This window comes from Akebia trifoliata, chromosome 3 (assembly GCF_017979445.1).
Source record: "Akebia trifoliata isolate Shusen 1 chromosome 3, ASM1797944v1, whole genome shotgun sequence".
Classification (NCBI taxonomy): Eukaryota; Viridiplantae; Streptophyta; class Magnoliopsida; order Ranunculales; family Lardizabalaceae; genus Akebia; species Akebia trifoliata.
The window spans coordinates 35,973,280-35,988,894 of record NC_141377.1 but is presented as its reverse complement, the minus strand read 5'-3'; the positions used below and the strand labels follow the sequence as shown (position 1 = coordinate 35,988,894).

Sequence of the window (15,615 nt, the reverse complement as noted above, 5' to 3'; positions counted from 1 at the left end):
TGTGATTCTTATATAGAACTATACTAGTTCCCTTTGGAGCCAACCCATACTTATGTACATCAACCGATATTGATGTTACTCCTTCAATAGAAAAATTGAAGGGTGGAATTGGGTACCTAGAAAGGGGAAAATTGTGCAAAATAATAAATACCGACAAATAAAAGAATAATTGAATTATGTTGTTTCTTGAAGAGTAGGTGGTGAAAGGAGTTCAACCAACTTTTGGAAAAACTTTATAATTAAAACGATAAACTAAATACACAACAATAATGGATCTTTGTATCCTAGAAAGATTACAGAAGATTACATTTATCCAAGTTTGAATGTTCACCTAGAAGTCTAAATTAATTAAAATAAGGTGGTTCTTAGTCAATTGCAAAACCATAACCACTTAAGACTTGAATGCTAGAGATGTAAAATTATTTTCATTGACTGTGTAAATCATAAAGATAGGTTTAAAAACTTGAATGGTTCCACAAAGCACCATAGCATTACATAAATTGTTAAATCAAAAGCATCTAATTGAAAAACCACTGTTCTAAGGACCAACATCACGTTAATGGGATGATACCACTTGATTCTAGATGGTTCTTCTGTCAAACAATTAGAAACCTCCAAATGGTGACTCAAATGCTATGGTCCATCCAAAAGATGACATGTCAGTAGATCTATATTGATAGGCTGTGTACCTATTGGACATTTAATAGCAGTTTATACCATTTACAAAATTATGTAGGACTCAACAAAATCTTCTTCAAAATGAGAAAAAGCTAATGATATCAACCTGAATAAGTATGGAAGACTCTAAACTAATTTTTCTTCAAAGTAAGAAAGAGCCAATGGTCTCAACCTTAATAAGATCAAATAGGGGATGCAATTATTGAACCAATAGTTTATATGATTGGTGTCAAACAATCCTTCACAAACAAGTAATGAAAAAAATTAAATTAGAATTTTGAAGGGACATACAAGGCTTTCAAAACTCAAATGTATAAATGCAGAGAACAGAAACATGCAGAAAGACGGAGACAATTAGCAAGGCTTTAATTTATTTTAATGTATAAATAAGTTAATAATATATCCAACTAATTAAAACATAGAGGATTGTGAACATGCTTATACAGAAGCCATACCTTCACTGCGGAGACCAACAATGGGCTCATTAAGCCCGCCAATCTTCACCAAATCTTTGTGTACAAGAAGTGTTTCCTGACAATACCAAGGTGAACAACACCGAGTGTTATTATCTCACAAAAAGTGGAGAGTAATTACTAATAGCATATATTAGTCATAAATAAAAAGCCAGATTTGCAATATGTAAAATCCTGTTCATCAATATATCATCTAACATAAAAGTAAAAAGAATGTATAAATGAATTACCATTGCATTGCAGGTGGCAGGATAGTCTATCTTTGCATCCAAAACAATGCGTTTGGCCATATCAATGTTAGCTGACTTATCAACATAAACATGGCAAATACCATCTACACAGTAAACATTGCAAATTATAACTTTCTTAAAAAATGTATCATATAACAAAATCGAAGCTTGTGCGGACAACATAATGATAAATAGAATTCCTAACATATTTTAGCTTACCAGCATGACCAAGAACGGGAATTTTTGTTGATTCCTTGATTTGCGAAACAAGTTTGTTACTGCCTCTTGGTATCACAAGATCTATCACATCATCAAGCTGGGGCAAAGCATATATTGAGTTAAACATCAATGTGTTATGAATAATTCCAAGCACACATTCCTGAATTCCTTGATGACATTACCCACCTTAAGCAGATCAGGAATCTCATCTCTTGAAGTCACTAGTCCAATAAGCTTTTCACCAATTGTTCTAATAAACAATCTAGTAGATTTAGAATTTATCGAAACATGGATAGGAGCACAATTAATTACTAGTTTTACTTTAGATTTATGATCAAGGTGATCCAAAGATTTATGCAATGCAGACCGATAGAATGGAAACATGATGTGACCAACACCATAAGAACAAAGATACAGAACTAGCAATAACTGAAGAAAGAGTAGCCTCCTAACATAAATATACTTCACACAACCATTCTCAGTTAGCTTCCAATAGACATACATGGTTTATCTTTCTTTTACATGCAACATACGTTGAATCAACTAAACATTTAATCAAAATAAGTGTGAAGGTCTAGACCACAATGATTTTTCTATGAACTAATGACAATCTTTCATTTAATCAAAAATTATAATCAACTATCTTTCGAACAAAATAACACACAATTGAAAAATTAACAACCATAATATCAAGACAGTCTTAGTAAATCCACACTAAACTACATTAATGAATCACTAAATCCTAAAAGCTCATTTTAATTGCAAGAGACAAAAAACTTATTTTAAACCCAACTTTTTCAGGGGGAAAAGGCCATTTTTTGTAACTATGAGTGAATTACAATTTTACTTAAATCACTCAAATGTAGTCGCACTTTTAAATACTACTTACTATGGGGAAATCACTCGAACCAATCCATGACTCATAAATGGTTTGAGAGGAATTATCAGGGTCTTGGACCTTCAAAAAGTTTAACACAACCTCATTTTCCTATTCACTAATTGGATGATTAAGTGTAACACAACCTCATTTCCAAGTATCAAAACATTCCAAAGAGAAATTGATGTAAGTACTAACATACCTAAAGAAGCAACTCGTATTTGGGGTTGAACAGAAAAACTCTAAATGCTCTGTATAGCAAATTTTCAGCTTCTATCTTTTCCATCAAATGACCTGGGCAAGAGCAGACCATATGGGCAAAGAAGAAAACATACAAGTGTCATCATAGTAAATAAGAGAAGTAGAAAAATGCATAATCATAAATTTGAGAAAATTTTAAAGATGGATGATTTGATATTCCAGTCTTAACAACATATTACATCTAAGTGTAAAATAACAATTACGATTAGTGTTGATGCTACTAATTTGACCTGCAATGAAATCAAGTAAATAGCTTCTAACACTTGGACACGAATTTCTGGATCATCTACAGCTTCCCGTTCGATTGAGAATGCACTTCCAAGCTCAAGTGGCATTTTCGATGTGTCCTGCTCACTATAAATCCGAGCATAACTCACCAGAGATCAAGAGAAATCACAATGGACGCATTAAATGTAGGAAGAATATTGTTTGAATGAAACAAGGGAAAATGAATCATATATAGTCTGATCCCATTCAACCACCCTTGCTTTCTATGACTAGCTTGGCTGGCTTGCTTTATCAAATCCACGATAATAGCTTTTGTGCTATCATATCATACCAATATAGTATGACAAAGTCCACTAGGGACAAGGAACAACCCTACTAATGATAGAACAAAAGCATACTCAATCCCAAAATGATCTCACAAGCTTTATAACATACAATCCTTGCATCTTCTCATCTCCATTCTATAGAATGAAAAATCACAATCCAAACTATTCCTAATCAAAATGAGAACAACCCTACTAATGATAGAACAAAAGCATACTCAGTCCCAAGCTTCTCTTATATAAAGTTGTTTCTAAACAACAAAACTTACGTAATTTAATTAAATGTACTTTTAACATAAAGAAAAACATAAACAGTAGCAGTATAATCAAAGGCAATACCTGAAGTAGGGAAGTGATGCCTGCATCCAATTGTGTTAGATTAACTAGGAGCATAACCAACAACCGGGTAATGCTAGAGTCCTTCTTATATAGCATCTCCATGGCTGTTTTAATTATTCCAAAGGTGACCATCTTTGCTGATAGTTCTGAATTTTGTGAAAGATTTACAAGAGCTTCAGCTGTAGGTTCTGAAACCTCCTAAAAGGTCAATTAAATGAGTTTAATCTACAATAGTGGATCCAATCAGCCCAAATTTTGGTCTTTCTTCCATTAATCATGGAACCATCCATAAGTACGACTAGATTGGATGGTTGAGCTCATTCAATCCACAAAAATTATGGTTTGGGTGGGGAGAGCTTGGCATGCTCTAGAGGTGATATGGTAGTTGAGCCATTCTTATTGATGGGCATGAACCTCATAGAATCACATGGTGTGGCTGTATCAAAAACAATATTATGCTAAAAATACAAGCCCAGATGTCAAATTAGAACAAGGTTTCATTGCCCAATATGGCTCAATTATGGTGACTTAGTTTAACTCATTAGTTTTATATTTTACAAGTCTGTGGCGTTCTCCCACATACTTGTGAAAGCGTCCTCGATTCGCGGGGTGCGTGGATCCGCTTTTGACCCTTGAGGTTTGGGAGTCGCCACCTAGTTATTGTGGTCTAGGAACCAAACTGACTCTAACATGGATAAAAAGAACTAATCTACCACAAAAAATCTGAATTCAGGGATCATGTTACGGGATTGGAAGGTGTTAGACACCAACCCCGCCCGGCCAAAGCCGGTCTCTACTAACTTCCCAAATATATCACATTGGTAAAAACCTAGATAAAAATAAAAAAAATTACATACATTTCCGATAGCAAGGATTTTGTTCCTTCAGATCTGACAAAAAGAGCTCCTTGTACTGTACTCCCTTGCTTCGTTCTGTCTCTAGATTTGACTTCGGATCTCCTAGATCAATGTATCTCCTTGTTTTTGGATCTGAACTCTTCAAGTTTGTTGCGGATTTTAGGGTGTTTTTGGAGGGATTTTAGGTGTTTTCTAGACTAAAATCGAAGGAGAGATGTTAGGTAAGGAGTTGGGGCTCCAAAACTAGGGTTTATGGGGGCCTAGGAGAGCTTCTAGACCTACTTCTTTTAGGGTTTTTGATTTGATACGAAAATAGGATGTGGGGACCTCTATTTATAGATGTTTTTAGGGGTTGATTTGGATAGAGTTAGTGTTTAATTGGAGTTCTTTTAATTAGAGTTGTGTTTTAGTTAGACTTGTTTTAGGTAGAATTGTGTTTTAATTAGAATTGTTTTAGGTAGAATTGTTTTTAAGCTAGAACTCTATTTGATTGAGTTATTATTTAATTAGAACTCTATTATGACTTTTGGTCTTATTTGATTGACTTTTAATGTTTTGACTTTAGTCTTAATTGATTGACTTTTAATATCTTGACTTCAGTCTTGCTTAATTGACTTTAATTTTGACTTCAGTCTCACTTGATTGACTTTAATACCTTGACTTCAGTCTTGCTTGATTTACTTTTAATTTTTGGAGAACCCCCTCTATTATTTCTTTAATTCTCTGGACCCCCAAATGGAGGGGTCCTTAAAGAAATATCTCACGAACCCTCAACAATTTTACTTGAAAGCCCGATTGATCGATTTCTTCGGTTCAAAATTTTAAATTAATTTCATTAATGTTTCACTTTAATTATTTAATGTTTTATTTATTAATTTCGAATTTTTTAATTATGAAAATTATGAAATTACCGTTTTGCCCCCGGAGAGGATTTTTCACATTTTAAGTCGGTTTTTAATGTTCTAGGATGTTTTAGAATCGATTTTTCGTAAGGAATTCAATGGAAATATTAGTTTGTGTTATTTATGAAATTTTTTGTGTGAAATGGTCATGAACTTTATGAGGGGCATTTTCGTAATTTTGTCAAATTCTGTTAAAATTGGTAAAATGATTTATTTGGTTCCGATTTGTTATTTTATGTGTTCGAGAGAGTTTTCCTAAGCGTAACGTAGGCTCTAGGGTTATTTTGAGATTAGGGGTATTTTGGTAATTTGATCAATTTTTTAGTGATTTTTATCGTGAAGTTTCTTTCTGGTCTGCAAGATGATGATTTCTATGTTTCTAGGGTCATATTTTCCTAGCGTAGCGTGATTTCTAATGTTTTGTCAATTCGAGATACCTCATCCGGATTTCTGAAACATTTTTGGTAACAAAATAAAGCAATGTAATACACATCCATCATTGGGAATCATTGCGATCGGGTTGACGAGTTGATTAATCAGGCAAGTGCAAAAATAGGGTGTCTACAACTTGTTCATGTTCCATTCAGAATGTTATGCTTCATGATGTCAATTAGATTCCTCTCAAGATGATAAAAATAAATATTTTTCAAAAGTTTAAAACACACCTTATTTTCTCCTAAGAGACGGGACAATAAATATCAACATAATAGGATGTAGGGTGCAATATATTATGACATATAATTAAGGTACATAGAATTATATTAAGAGTATCTTAACACAAATGGTGAGTTGTGACATATGGAAGGTTGTGGTAGAGATCAAGAATAATATTTAAAACGTTCATAAAAGTCACTCGGGGTTAAGAACTATTTTCTTCTATTTTTTGGTTCTTAGTAATGTTCTATACAAACTATGTGGTTTTGTAATGACATCAAATTATCAATAACAATTATTTTTTAAACATGATGTTAGAACCTAAGTTCTATTAAGAGCATGACCTTGGTAGATTGTTTTTTAACAATGGCAAGATTGCTATCATTAAACCTAGTTTTGTCTTTTTTGCCTTTTTGGCTATCTATTTTACAAATTTTTTTACAATAAAAATCATTCCTCCATCTATGCACCTCTAGAAACCTTGATAGACCTCATAATCTCTGCTTTTCTTTTATCCAAAAAAATTTCAATGAGAAATTTTCAATTAAGCCATGTGATCTTTAATTATCTGCGTGCTAATTCTTAGAAGGGATTATGATAGACCCAATCTCGTGACCACCAATTTTGATGTGGTGAGAAACAAAGAGTGAGATGGACAATGATGGACTTCACATGGACAGATAGATAAACAGAAAACTACCAACAACAAGCAGTATTGGACATTATAGACAATTCATCGATAACTGTCCTTAGGTACTCTGGAGGGGTAAAAGCCAAGTTGGTTCTGTGTTCATTTTATTTTATTATGTTTTTTTTTAAAGATGGGAATTTAAAGTAGTTTTTCTAATTTTTATTTATTTTTCAAATTGTTCAGCTAGTCTTCATTTTCCTCCTTTGCCATCTACGATTTTTAATTTAAGGTATGATTTTTAGTTGTTGTCAAAAAACATTTTCAGCTAGTTTTTTTTTTTGTTTTTTTCAAATGCTCTCAAGGAAGATAGTTTGTATTTTACTACTTTTTGTCGAACAATTCTTCTCGTATAAAGACCCTAAAATTCAACCATAGATCATTCATCAGGCAATTACCTCATTTTTCATGTTTATTTGGGTATATTACCACATCCATTTCTATTTAAATCTATATGGAGAGAACTTCAAAAAGATTTTAACCAAACAAACAAACTATCCAAAAAAAAAATTAAAGAAAGAAACAAGAAGAGAAAAATACTGAAAACATTCATCAGATTTAACCTTAAAAAACAAACTAAAATTCATACCTAGAGAGTGCAACAGATGAGCTGGTATAAAGTTCTTTGAAGATGATGATGGCAATGAGCTTTGTTGATGAGATGAACTTCCTTGATCATTGTCGTCAGATAAGACATATAATCGCAAATTATAGAGTAAGAGAGAAAAGAAGAGAGGAGATGAGGTGAAGCCGTCTTCATCGTCGTCGTTGAGTGGAGAAGACAACAAAACTAGGGTTTGGGGTTAGGGCTTATAGAAGAGAATATGGGAGAAGAGAAGAGAAGAGACCCAAATAGAAATCTGAGTCGTCGTCGCAATAGATAGGAAGAGGGTTAGGGTTAGGGTTTTCGTCGGCGATTTCACAAAAATCGCCTCTACTACTCATCCCTTTGGACGCGTTTTACCAAAAATTGCCACTATTTTCCGATCGTTTGAGGCGTTTCTCACCAAACGTCACTGATTTAATCTGTTTGGAGGCACTCCATGTAAAACCGCCGTTGATGTACATATATAGGTGGCGCTTCACTAAATCGCCCAAAAAACAGCCTCTAAAACCCCTTTGTTTTGTAGTGTTTCTTATACTTTTACTTAGAATCGTGCTGGAGAAAAATTAAAATGGACATTGATTCTCACATTGCTGATGTAGAGATGCACGCAGAGCCATAAATGCTTTTCACTCGTATCTTGATGAAAAGCATCTATGGCTCCGTACATACATCCACGTCATCAATGTGAGAATTGATGTTAGTTTAAATGTTACTTCAACATTTTTTCCTTTTAGTGATTGTATACATATTTCTATGCTTAGACTTATAGTCATTGTACATATGTATATATGTATCTCTAATGGAAAGGAAATATATATGTATATATAACAATAAATCAAAACAAGAGACTCCCTTTATCCACTTATGAAGAGGGGTTGAGATTTAATCTTGATAAGAATAAGAAGAATAATATTTAACTTTAGTGTCATTTCTCCTCTCTTTCTTTTGAAGAATATCCTCCAAATTTATTGTCTTTTCTTTTTCATCATTTTTTAAAGAATACTCTTAAAATTTTATTGTTTTTCCACTTATACCCTTTTCTAATAATATCCCTCAAACTTTTTCTTATCTTTCATTTTCTATTCCCTCAACTCCAAAGAGGATGCCCGTGTAATAATGTCAAGATGCGATCCATTTAGAAAAAAAAATAGTGTTCAAATGCAATAATTATTTGCTAGTGTTTCTGTAGACACCCCATTTTTGCATCCGCCTGATTAATCAACTCGTCAACCTGATCGCAACGATTCCCAATGATGGATGTTTATTCCAATGCTTTATTTTGTTACCAGATATGTTTCAAAATTCCGGATGAGGTATCTCGAACGGACAAAACCTTAGAAACCCCGCTACGCTAAGAAAATATGACCTCAAAAGCTTAGAAATTATCATTTTTCAGACAAAAAGAAGCTTCACGATAAAAATCACTAAAAAATGATCAAATTACCAAAATACCCCTAACCTTAAAATATCCTCAGAGCCTACGTTATGTTTAGGAAAATCCATTCAAACACATAAAATAGTAAATCGAAACCAAATAAATCATTTCACCAATTTTCACAAAATTCGACAAAATTACAAAAATGCCCCTCATAAAGTCCACGACCATTTCACACAAAATTTCATAAATAACACAAACCAATATTTTCATTGAATTCCTTATGAAAAATTATTTCTAAAACATCTTAGAACATTAAAAACCGACTTAAAACGCGAAAAGTCCTCTCTGGGGGCAAAACGGTAATTTCACAATTTTCATAATTAAAAATTTTAAAATTGATAAATAAAATATTAAATAATTAAAGTGAAATATTAATGAAATTAATTTAAAATTTTGAACTAAAAAAATTGATCAATCGATCTTTCAGGCAAAATTGTTGAGGGTTCACAAGATATTTCTTTAAGGACCCCTCCATTTAGGGGTCCAAAGAATTAAAGATATAATAGAGGGGGTTTCTCCAAAAAATTAAAGTCAACCAAGCAAGACTAAAGTCAAGGTATTAAAGTCAATCAAATAAGACTAAAGTCAAAATTAAAGTCAATTAAGCAAGACTAAAGTCAAGATATTAAAGTCAATCAATTAAGACTAAAGTCAATCAAATAATACCAAAAGTAAAAATCCTAATAAAGTTCTAATAAAATAATAACTCTATTTAATAGAATTCTAACTAAAACATAACTCTACCTAAAACAATTCCAATTAAAATACAACTCTACCTAAAATAATTCTAACTAAAATACAACTCTGGCTAAAAGAATTCTAATTAAACACTAATTTTATCTAAATCAACCCTTAAAAGATCTATAAATAGGGGTCCTCACACCCTATTTTCGTATCAAATCATAAACCCTAGGAGAAGTAGGTCAAAAAGCCTCCCTAACTTCCTATAAACCCTAGTTTTGGATCCCCAACTCCTTACCTAACACCCATACTTCAATTTTAGCTTGAAAAACACCTAGAAGCCCTTCAAAAACATCCCAAAATCCATAACAAAATTCGAAAGATCCAGATCTAAGAAAGAGATACCTCACCTCAGAGATCAGAAATCAGATCCGAAGACAGAACAAGCAAGGAGTACGGTACAAATAGTGATTTTATTAGATCTGAGGGAATAGAATTGTTGCGTTTCGAAGGTAAATTTTTTTATTTTTATTTTTATTTTTTTATCTAGGTTATTTGTTAGCAATATAGTCTTATTTGGGATAAGTAGAGACCGGCATTGGCTAGGAGGGGTTGGTGCCTAACACTTTCCAATCCCGTAACATGATCCCTAGACCCATATCTATTCTAGTAGATTAGTTGATTTATCTATTATGAGTCATTGACTGGTTCCTAGACCGTAATAACTAGGTGGCGACTCCCAAACCTCAAAGGTCAAAAGCGGATCCGCGCACCTCGCGGATCGAGGGCGCTTTCAGTTTCAAATCGTTTAATTTGGATAAAGTTAGGAAAATTTTGTACAAAAACAGAAATTTTTTGAGGTATGCAAAATGATGGTTATGAATTTCTTATCAAAATCCATTTTCACCTGTCCTAAAAACCTTTATCTTGTTCTTGGGATTTGAATGTTGAAGAAAATAAAGTTTTGAGGATGAACGACAAAATTGTTACTACATTTTATGATTAATCAAACCGATAACCGAACTAACATGTTCTTTTAAAATAAAATTAAGATTGTTGAAAATCCTAACACGGTGCGTCTCTCTTCTTTCCCTCCTCTACTTTCTCTCTTATGTCTCTTGCTGCGACTACCAACTGCAGGCTGCGGGACTGCGGGCGGATCATCTTCTCTCTCTCTCTCTTGTGTCTCTTACAAGTAGAGGTGTAGCTGCGGGCTACGGGTTGCCTTTCAATTCCGACGGCTGGCGGATCTCTCTCTCTCTCTTACAAGCAGAGGTGTGGCTGCGGGCTGTTGGTTGCCTCTCAACTCCAGCGGTCGACGAATCATCCTCTCCTTTTGTCTCTCTCTTTCTCTCGTCTCTTGGAGTTGAAGAACAACCAGCTGTGTTGTTGGTTTGTTGTTAGATCTTGTCCATTGAAGCTGTTCTTCGAATTATTCCAATTGAGAAACTAAACCCTGGTACAATCTTTGCTGATGTATTATCGGTCAAAAAATTTTCAAGGAATCTATTTTTGAAGGTAAAGGATATCAGACGGTTGATATTTTATGGAAAGATTTCTTTTCATTGTATCATTAATTCATCGAATCTTGATGTTTTTAGGTTTTTCCAACTAAGTTTGGAATCATTTGTACTCATCTGATGTTTGGACCAAAGAGTGGGAAGAATGGACGAATAGGATTGCCGTTTGTGTACGATAAGGTTCACATCTCAGTTGCACAAGATCTAAAATGCCCCAATTTTTGTGCATCTTTGAGAAAGAGGTTAGTTTTTCTAACTATATTAATTAGTTAGTTTTTCCCTGAAATTATAGAGATAAGTTCTTTTAATTTTTTTTAATAAATAATTTTTTTAAAAAAATTTATGTAAAGATATATGAAGTTGTTTTTTTATCTAACACAAAAATAAATTAAAATTTTAAGAAATATATTGTTTTTGATGATATTATCAAACTCCAAAATTATGCATGAACCAGTTATTATTTATTATTTATTATTAAAAATATTTGTTTAAGAAAATTTTTGACAACCCATCGAATCAAACCAAACCAAACAAAATTAAAGCTGGTTTGGGTTGATTCAGTCCTGATTCTCATATAATGGAACTGACCTTGATCGATTTGATTTTGATTTTAGTCTAAATCGAACCAACTTGAATCAAGTTGCAACCCTAATGCTACTAAACTTTTTCTGTCTTTTCTTTTTGTTGACTCACTACCATCTAATTATATGTACCTTCTTTTTTAGAGGGAAGAGACTTACAGTTTGATTTGACATAAAATATACATCCATCGTGGCAAAATTTGAATGAGTCAACTTGGTGTTGGGTGATAAGTTTATTTATCGGTGAACGAGATTTTTGAATGAACCAACTCCGTCAGAACTCAGCCAATTCCACAAAGACTCGGGATCTGAAAAACTGTCCATTCATTGGTAGGGTCTGAAATGCAATCATGTCATTCAACAACATATCCATATAAAATTCATTTTAAATATTTTAAAATCTTAAAAATTATTTTTTTATATATTAAATATTTTTTTATTTATTCATCGAATCATGAATAACAACATATACAATTTTATCATAAAAACTACGTTGAAATTCTGACAAACTCCAAGAAAATCTTGTTTAATGGAGTTTGCTTTCGTAACATATCATATAGTGGTGGATTCTAACTGCATCAATTTGTACAAAATTATAAAAGATAAAATTTTAACAACTTTAAAAATAAATTAAAAAAATAAAATAATTTTCTTCATTTAATTTTATATTTAAATTTAGGAGTTCGATATACATCCATTTTCAACATCTACTATAAAACTAAAAAGGATTTTTATTTATTTATTTATATTTTCTGTCAAATCTGAGTTTTTTCATGTAATCTAAAAGACTGTGCTTGAATTGATAATTTAATTGTCCATGTGAGCCTAATGTCTCTTAATAAGATTTGAAATCTTACTAAATTGGTTATGATAACGTGATTCATAAAATAAGATTTGTTTAGATAATAACGTAAAGGGGTGTTTGTAATAAAATTGCAACAGATAATTTATTTATTTTATTTAACAAAGGAAAACTATAAATATGTAATCCGCAAGAAATTCTAAAAAGGAAGATATTCTTTGAACGTACGGATCACACCGATACATAATAGTTTTCGGTTTTTTATAGTGTGACGATACGATGCACACTATAATTTCTCTTATTAATAACACCAAACAAAACAAAATTAAACTCAACTACTACAGTAGTGCATAACATAGCTAAACCCAGAATTAACCAACATTCGTTCATGTCTCAATTTTTGATCTTCACATGATACAACCTGATCTGTTCGATGACATCAGTCATGTTGTTGTAAGAAGATCCGCCTTCTTCCAGAGCCTTCTTAGCAATTTCTCCTAACTCCATCACTCTCTTTCTTATCTGCACCGCTTCATCTCCACCGTCCATCAACCGATTCACAGATGTCTTTATCTTTTCCTTTGTCACAGTAACCTTCTCTTCTTCTATCGTTTGTATCATTTCATGCCACGTCTCGTTCTTAACACCCACTGGAACTGCAATCTTCAACACTTGTGTCAAAAGCCTGTCACTGTGAATCTGCTCTGCGTAGAATGGCCAAGTAATCATGGGTACACCTGCACACACGCTTTCGAGTATAGAGTTCCATCCAGGTTGCATCTTGAACCCTCCGATTGCTTGATGTTCCAAGATCAATAACTGTGGGGCCCACCTAGTTATTATCAAACCTTGATCAGTTTCCTTCATCTTCTCCTCAAAACCATCTGGTAACCACCTCCTTTGTTCTTCTTCATCTCCATTTGGTTTTCTAATAACCCATATAAATTGATGACCAGAAGCTTCTAGACCATAAGCGATCTCATGAAGCTGTGCCCTACCAAATCCTGTCATACTCCCGAAGGAAACGTAAAGAACCGAGTTTGGTTTCTTGGAATCGAGCCAACTCAGACAACTAAGTTCACTGTCACCACTCCTCTTAGCTTTATCAGAAGCATCTCCATTGCAGAGAGACACTGGGCCTAAAGCCCATACTTTACTATTCACAACCTTCTTGAAGTGATCGATGTAATCTGGTTCAAACTCGTAGAAACTGTTTCCCACACAACCAAAACTACCAGGAATCGATTCACGGATGTGTTTCATGAGATCCCCATAACGAGTTTGAATCTTGAGATGTTCAGGGATTTGAGACTTAGTCGTCTTGATCTCGTGAGGAAAACCTGGTAATAAAAATGGTTCTGTATCTGGGAGAGATTTGAATTTGTCTTTGTCACTTGTTATACGTTCGAGGCAATCGATGGCACATTGAGGGAAAAACCCAGTTGGGTTGAAGTAGATCCTCGGGATTCCAAGTTCTGCAGCTAGGGCATTAGTCCAAGGATAGAACATATCGGTGATGATGCAGTGTGGGTTGTTTTCTCGGATGAATTTTTCAATCTGGGGTTGGAGAAGATTCAAAGCTAAATATAGTTTTTCAGAATGTTCAGCGCTTTTGGTGGTGTTGAAATTTTCAATACCTTCGGGTAAGCCAGCTTTTGAAGCTGGGAAGTTGAGTAAGTGAAGTGAGATTGGGTATCCAGATTTGATGTCTAGATCTATGGAGTTTTGGAAGAGTTTTGCGTTGTAAGGGGTGGTGATGAAGGTAACGTTAACACCTCTCCTAGCAAAGATTCTCGACATGTCTACGAGAGGAATCATATGGCCTGGAGCCAAGAATGGAAGGAAAAATACGTTGAGTTTAGTGACCTCTGTAAGTGAAGCACCCATGGCGCGCACACACACACAGAAAGAGAGAGAGAGAGAGAGAGAGAGAGAGAGAGAGAATGTAAAAGGTGTGGGATGGCCACCTCAATTTATAAGTTGAAAATGAAAACCAATTTCGTTTAGTAAGGTAGTAACTTACCAAGGAAAGGACCGCATCCACAAGCGGCATACATCATAGAATTTTTAGAAATTAAAAAAAAAAAAAAAAAAGTAATTAAAAAATATATATTCATTAAATTTTTATTTTAAACTTGCAAATATGCTTGCTGTCCATTGCCAAAACCTTGGATCAGGGTTTATTTTATTATTTTATTTTATTTTTAAAAATTTGTTTAAAAATCTGATTTATAACCTGAAATCTAGAAGGCTTTGGTTTTGTGGTTAAGAGGAAGAGGAGAGAAAAAAAAAAAAAACTAAAGAAAGAAATAAATGCTATTTATGTGATAGAAAACAAAAAAGTAAGAGGGAAGAAGCCAAAAGTGGGTTGGTAAATAAGCCAAAAGTGAGTGGGTGCACATGATTCAGATTGATTTGAATTTTGACAAAATTGGAATTGAATCAAATATGATCGATTCTACAAATTTAAAATTAAATCAATCTAATTACTTTATAAAATCGAACCAATTTAAATCAATTTTGATTCAGATCGATTCTCGATTCTTATATTTTTAAAATAGAAAAATTAGTATTTTTGTTTTAAAAGAGGAACCCTTTGTATCAGATCATAAATAATACCTATTTTTAAAATAAAAATTATTTTATGATCAAATTTTGATTGAAATTTGTATAAATTGAAAATTAGAGAAAGTTCATTTAGACTTTAAAAAAATTACAATTTTAAAATTGGTATTTTAGATGGATTAGTGAGGAAACTAATCTATAAAAGGTAGATTAACGAATCCAAGTCTAAGTTCGTATAATATATTTTATCTAACAAACACGGCATAAAGGTTCTTGTAAAAAAATAAGGAATCAAATTCTTTGAAATTTTTTTCCGTAAATGGGTTGATCCATTTGAGAGTTGAGAGAGAGTTTTGTATACATTTTTTATGAGTTTTTGTTAGAAAAAACTAGAGGAGATAAAGTTGAAGACTTTAATGAGTTACCTCTTCCTAACATACTAACATATATATATATATATATATATATATATATATATATATATATATATATATATATATATATATATATATATATATATATATATATATATATGGGTGGCGTTCAAGGGCCAACTTTTTAGCAAACTTTTTGGCAAAACATTTTTCAAAACATAGGTTAGAGGTTTTGGAATGGGCTGATTTTTGGTGAGGATGATCTCTATGGTGAGGAGATCATTCTCACCAAAAATCAGCCCATTCCAAAACTTCTAA

At 32.9% G+C, this 15,615-nt stretch overlaps 2 protein-coding genes across 3 annotated transcripts; both read right to left on the bottom strand.

Moving 5' to 3' along the window:
- Window positions 1-1,085: 1,085 nt before the first annotated feature.
- LOC147406640 (delta-1-pyrroline-5-carboxylate synthase-like) lies at window positions 1,086-3,978 on the bottom strand. Of its 2 annotated transcripts, XR_015176529.1 has the most exons (7): window positions 3,629-3,978; window positions 2,969-3,092; window positions 2,680-2,771; window positions 1,787-1,850; window positions 1,601-1,697; window positions 1,382-1,485; window positions 1,086-1,209 (listed from the first exon to the last, which is right to left on the bottom strand). XR_015176529.1 is itself a non-coding variant. In XM_086434772.1 (4 exons), the coding sequence occupies exons 1-4, from the start codon at window positions 2,102-2,104 to the stop codon at window positions 1,117-1,119; spliced, it is 612 nt and encodes a 203-aa protein (XP_086290898.1). In that variant the 5' UTR covers window positions 2,105-2,650; the 3' UTR covers window positions 1,086-1,116. The 2 variants fall into 2 exon arrangements, 1 of the variants encoding a protein (XP_086290898.1); XM_086434772.1 differs by lacking the exons at window positions 2,680-2,771; window positions 2,969-3,092; window positions 3,629-3,978 and having other exon boundaries at window positions 1,787-2,650.
- An 8,773-nt stretch (window positions 3,979-12,751) lies between these two features.
- Window positions 12,752-14,245, bottom strand: LOC147406639 (scopoletin glucosyltransferase-like). The gene has a single exon (XM_086432555.1). It carries the CDS (start codon window positions 14,243-14,245, stop codon window positions 12,752-12,754), a length of 1,494 nt encoding a protein of 497 aa, XP_086288681.1.
- Between the last annotated feature and the right edge of the window lie 1,370 nt (window positions 14,246-15,615).

What these genes read in the sequence shown, in the direction of transcription:
- LOC147406640 (XM_086434772.1), bottom strand. Translation starts at nt 2,104, where the DNA reads ATGTATGTCTATTGGAAGCTAACTGAGAATGGTTGTGTGAAGTATATT. An exon ending in TCCCGTTCTTGGTCATGCTG is followed by an intron (nt 1,486 to 1,600) that starts GTAAGCTAAAAT and finishes TTTACTGTGTAG; the next exon opens with ATGGTATTTGCCATGTTTAT. An exon ending in CTGCCACCTGCAATGCAATG is followed by an intron (nt 1,210 to 1,381) that starts GTAATTCATTTA and finishes TGGTATTGTCAG; the next exon opens with GAAACACTTCTTGTACACAA.
- LOC147406639 (XM_086432555.1), bottom strand. Translation starts at nt 14,245, where the DNA reads ATGGGTGCTTCACTTACAGAGGTCACTAAACTCAACGTATTTTTCCTT.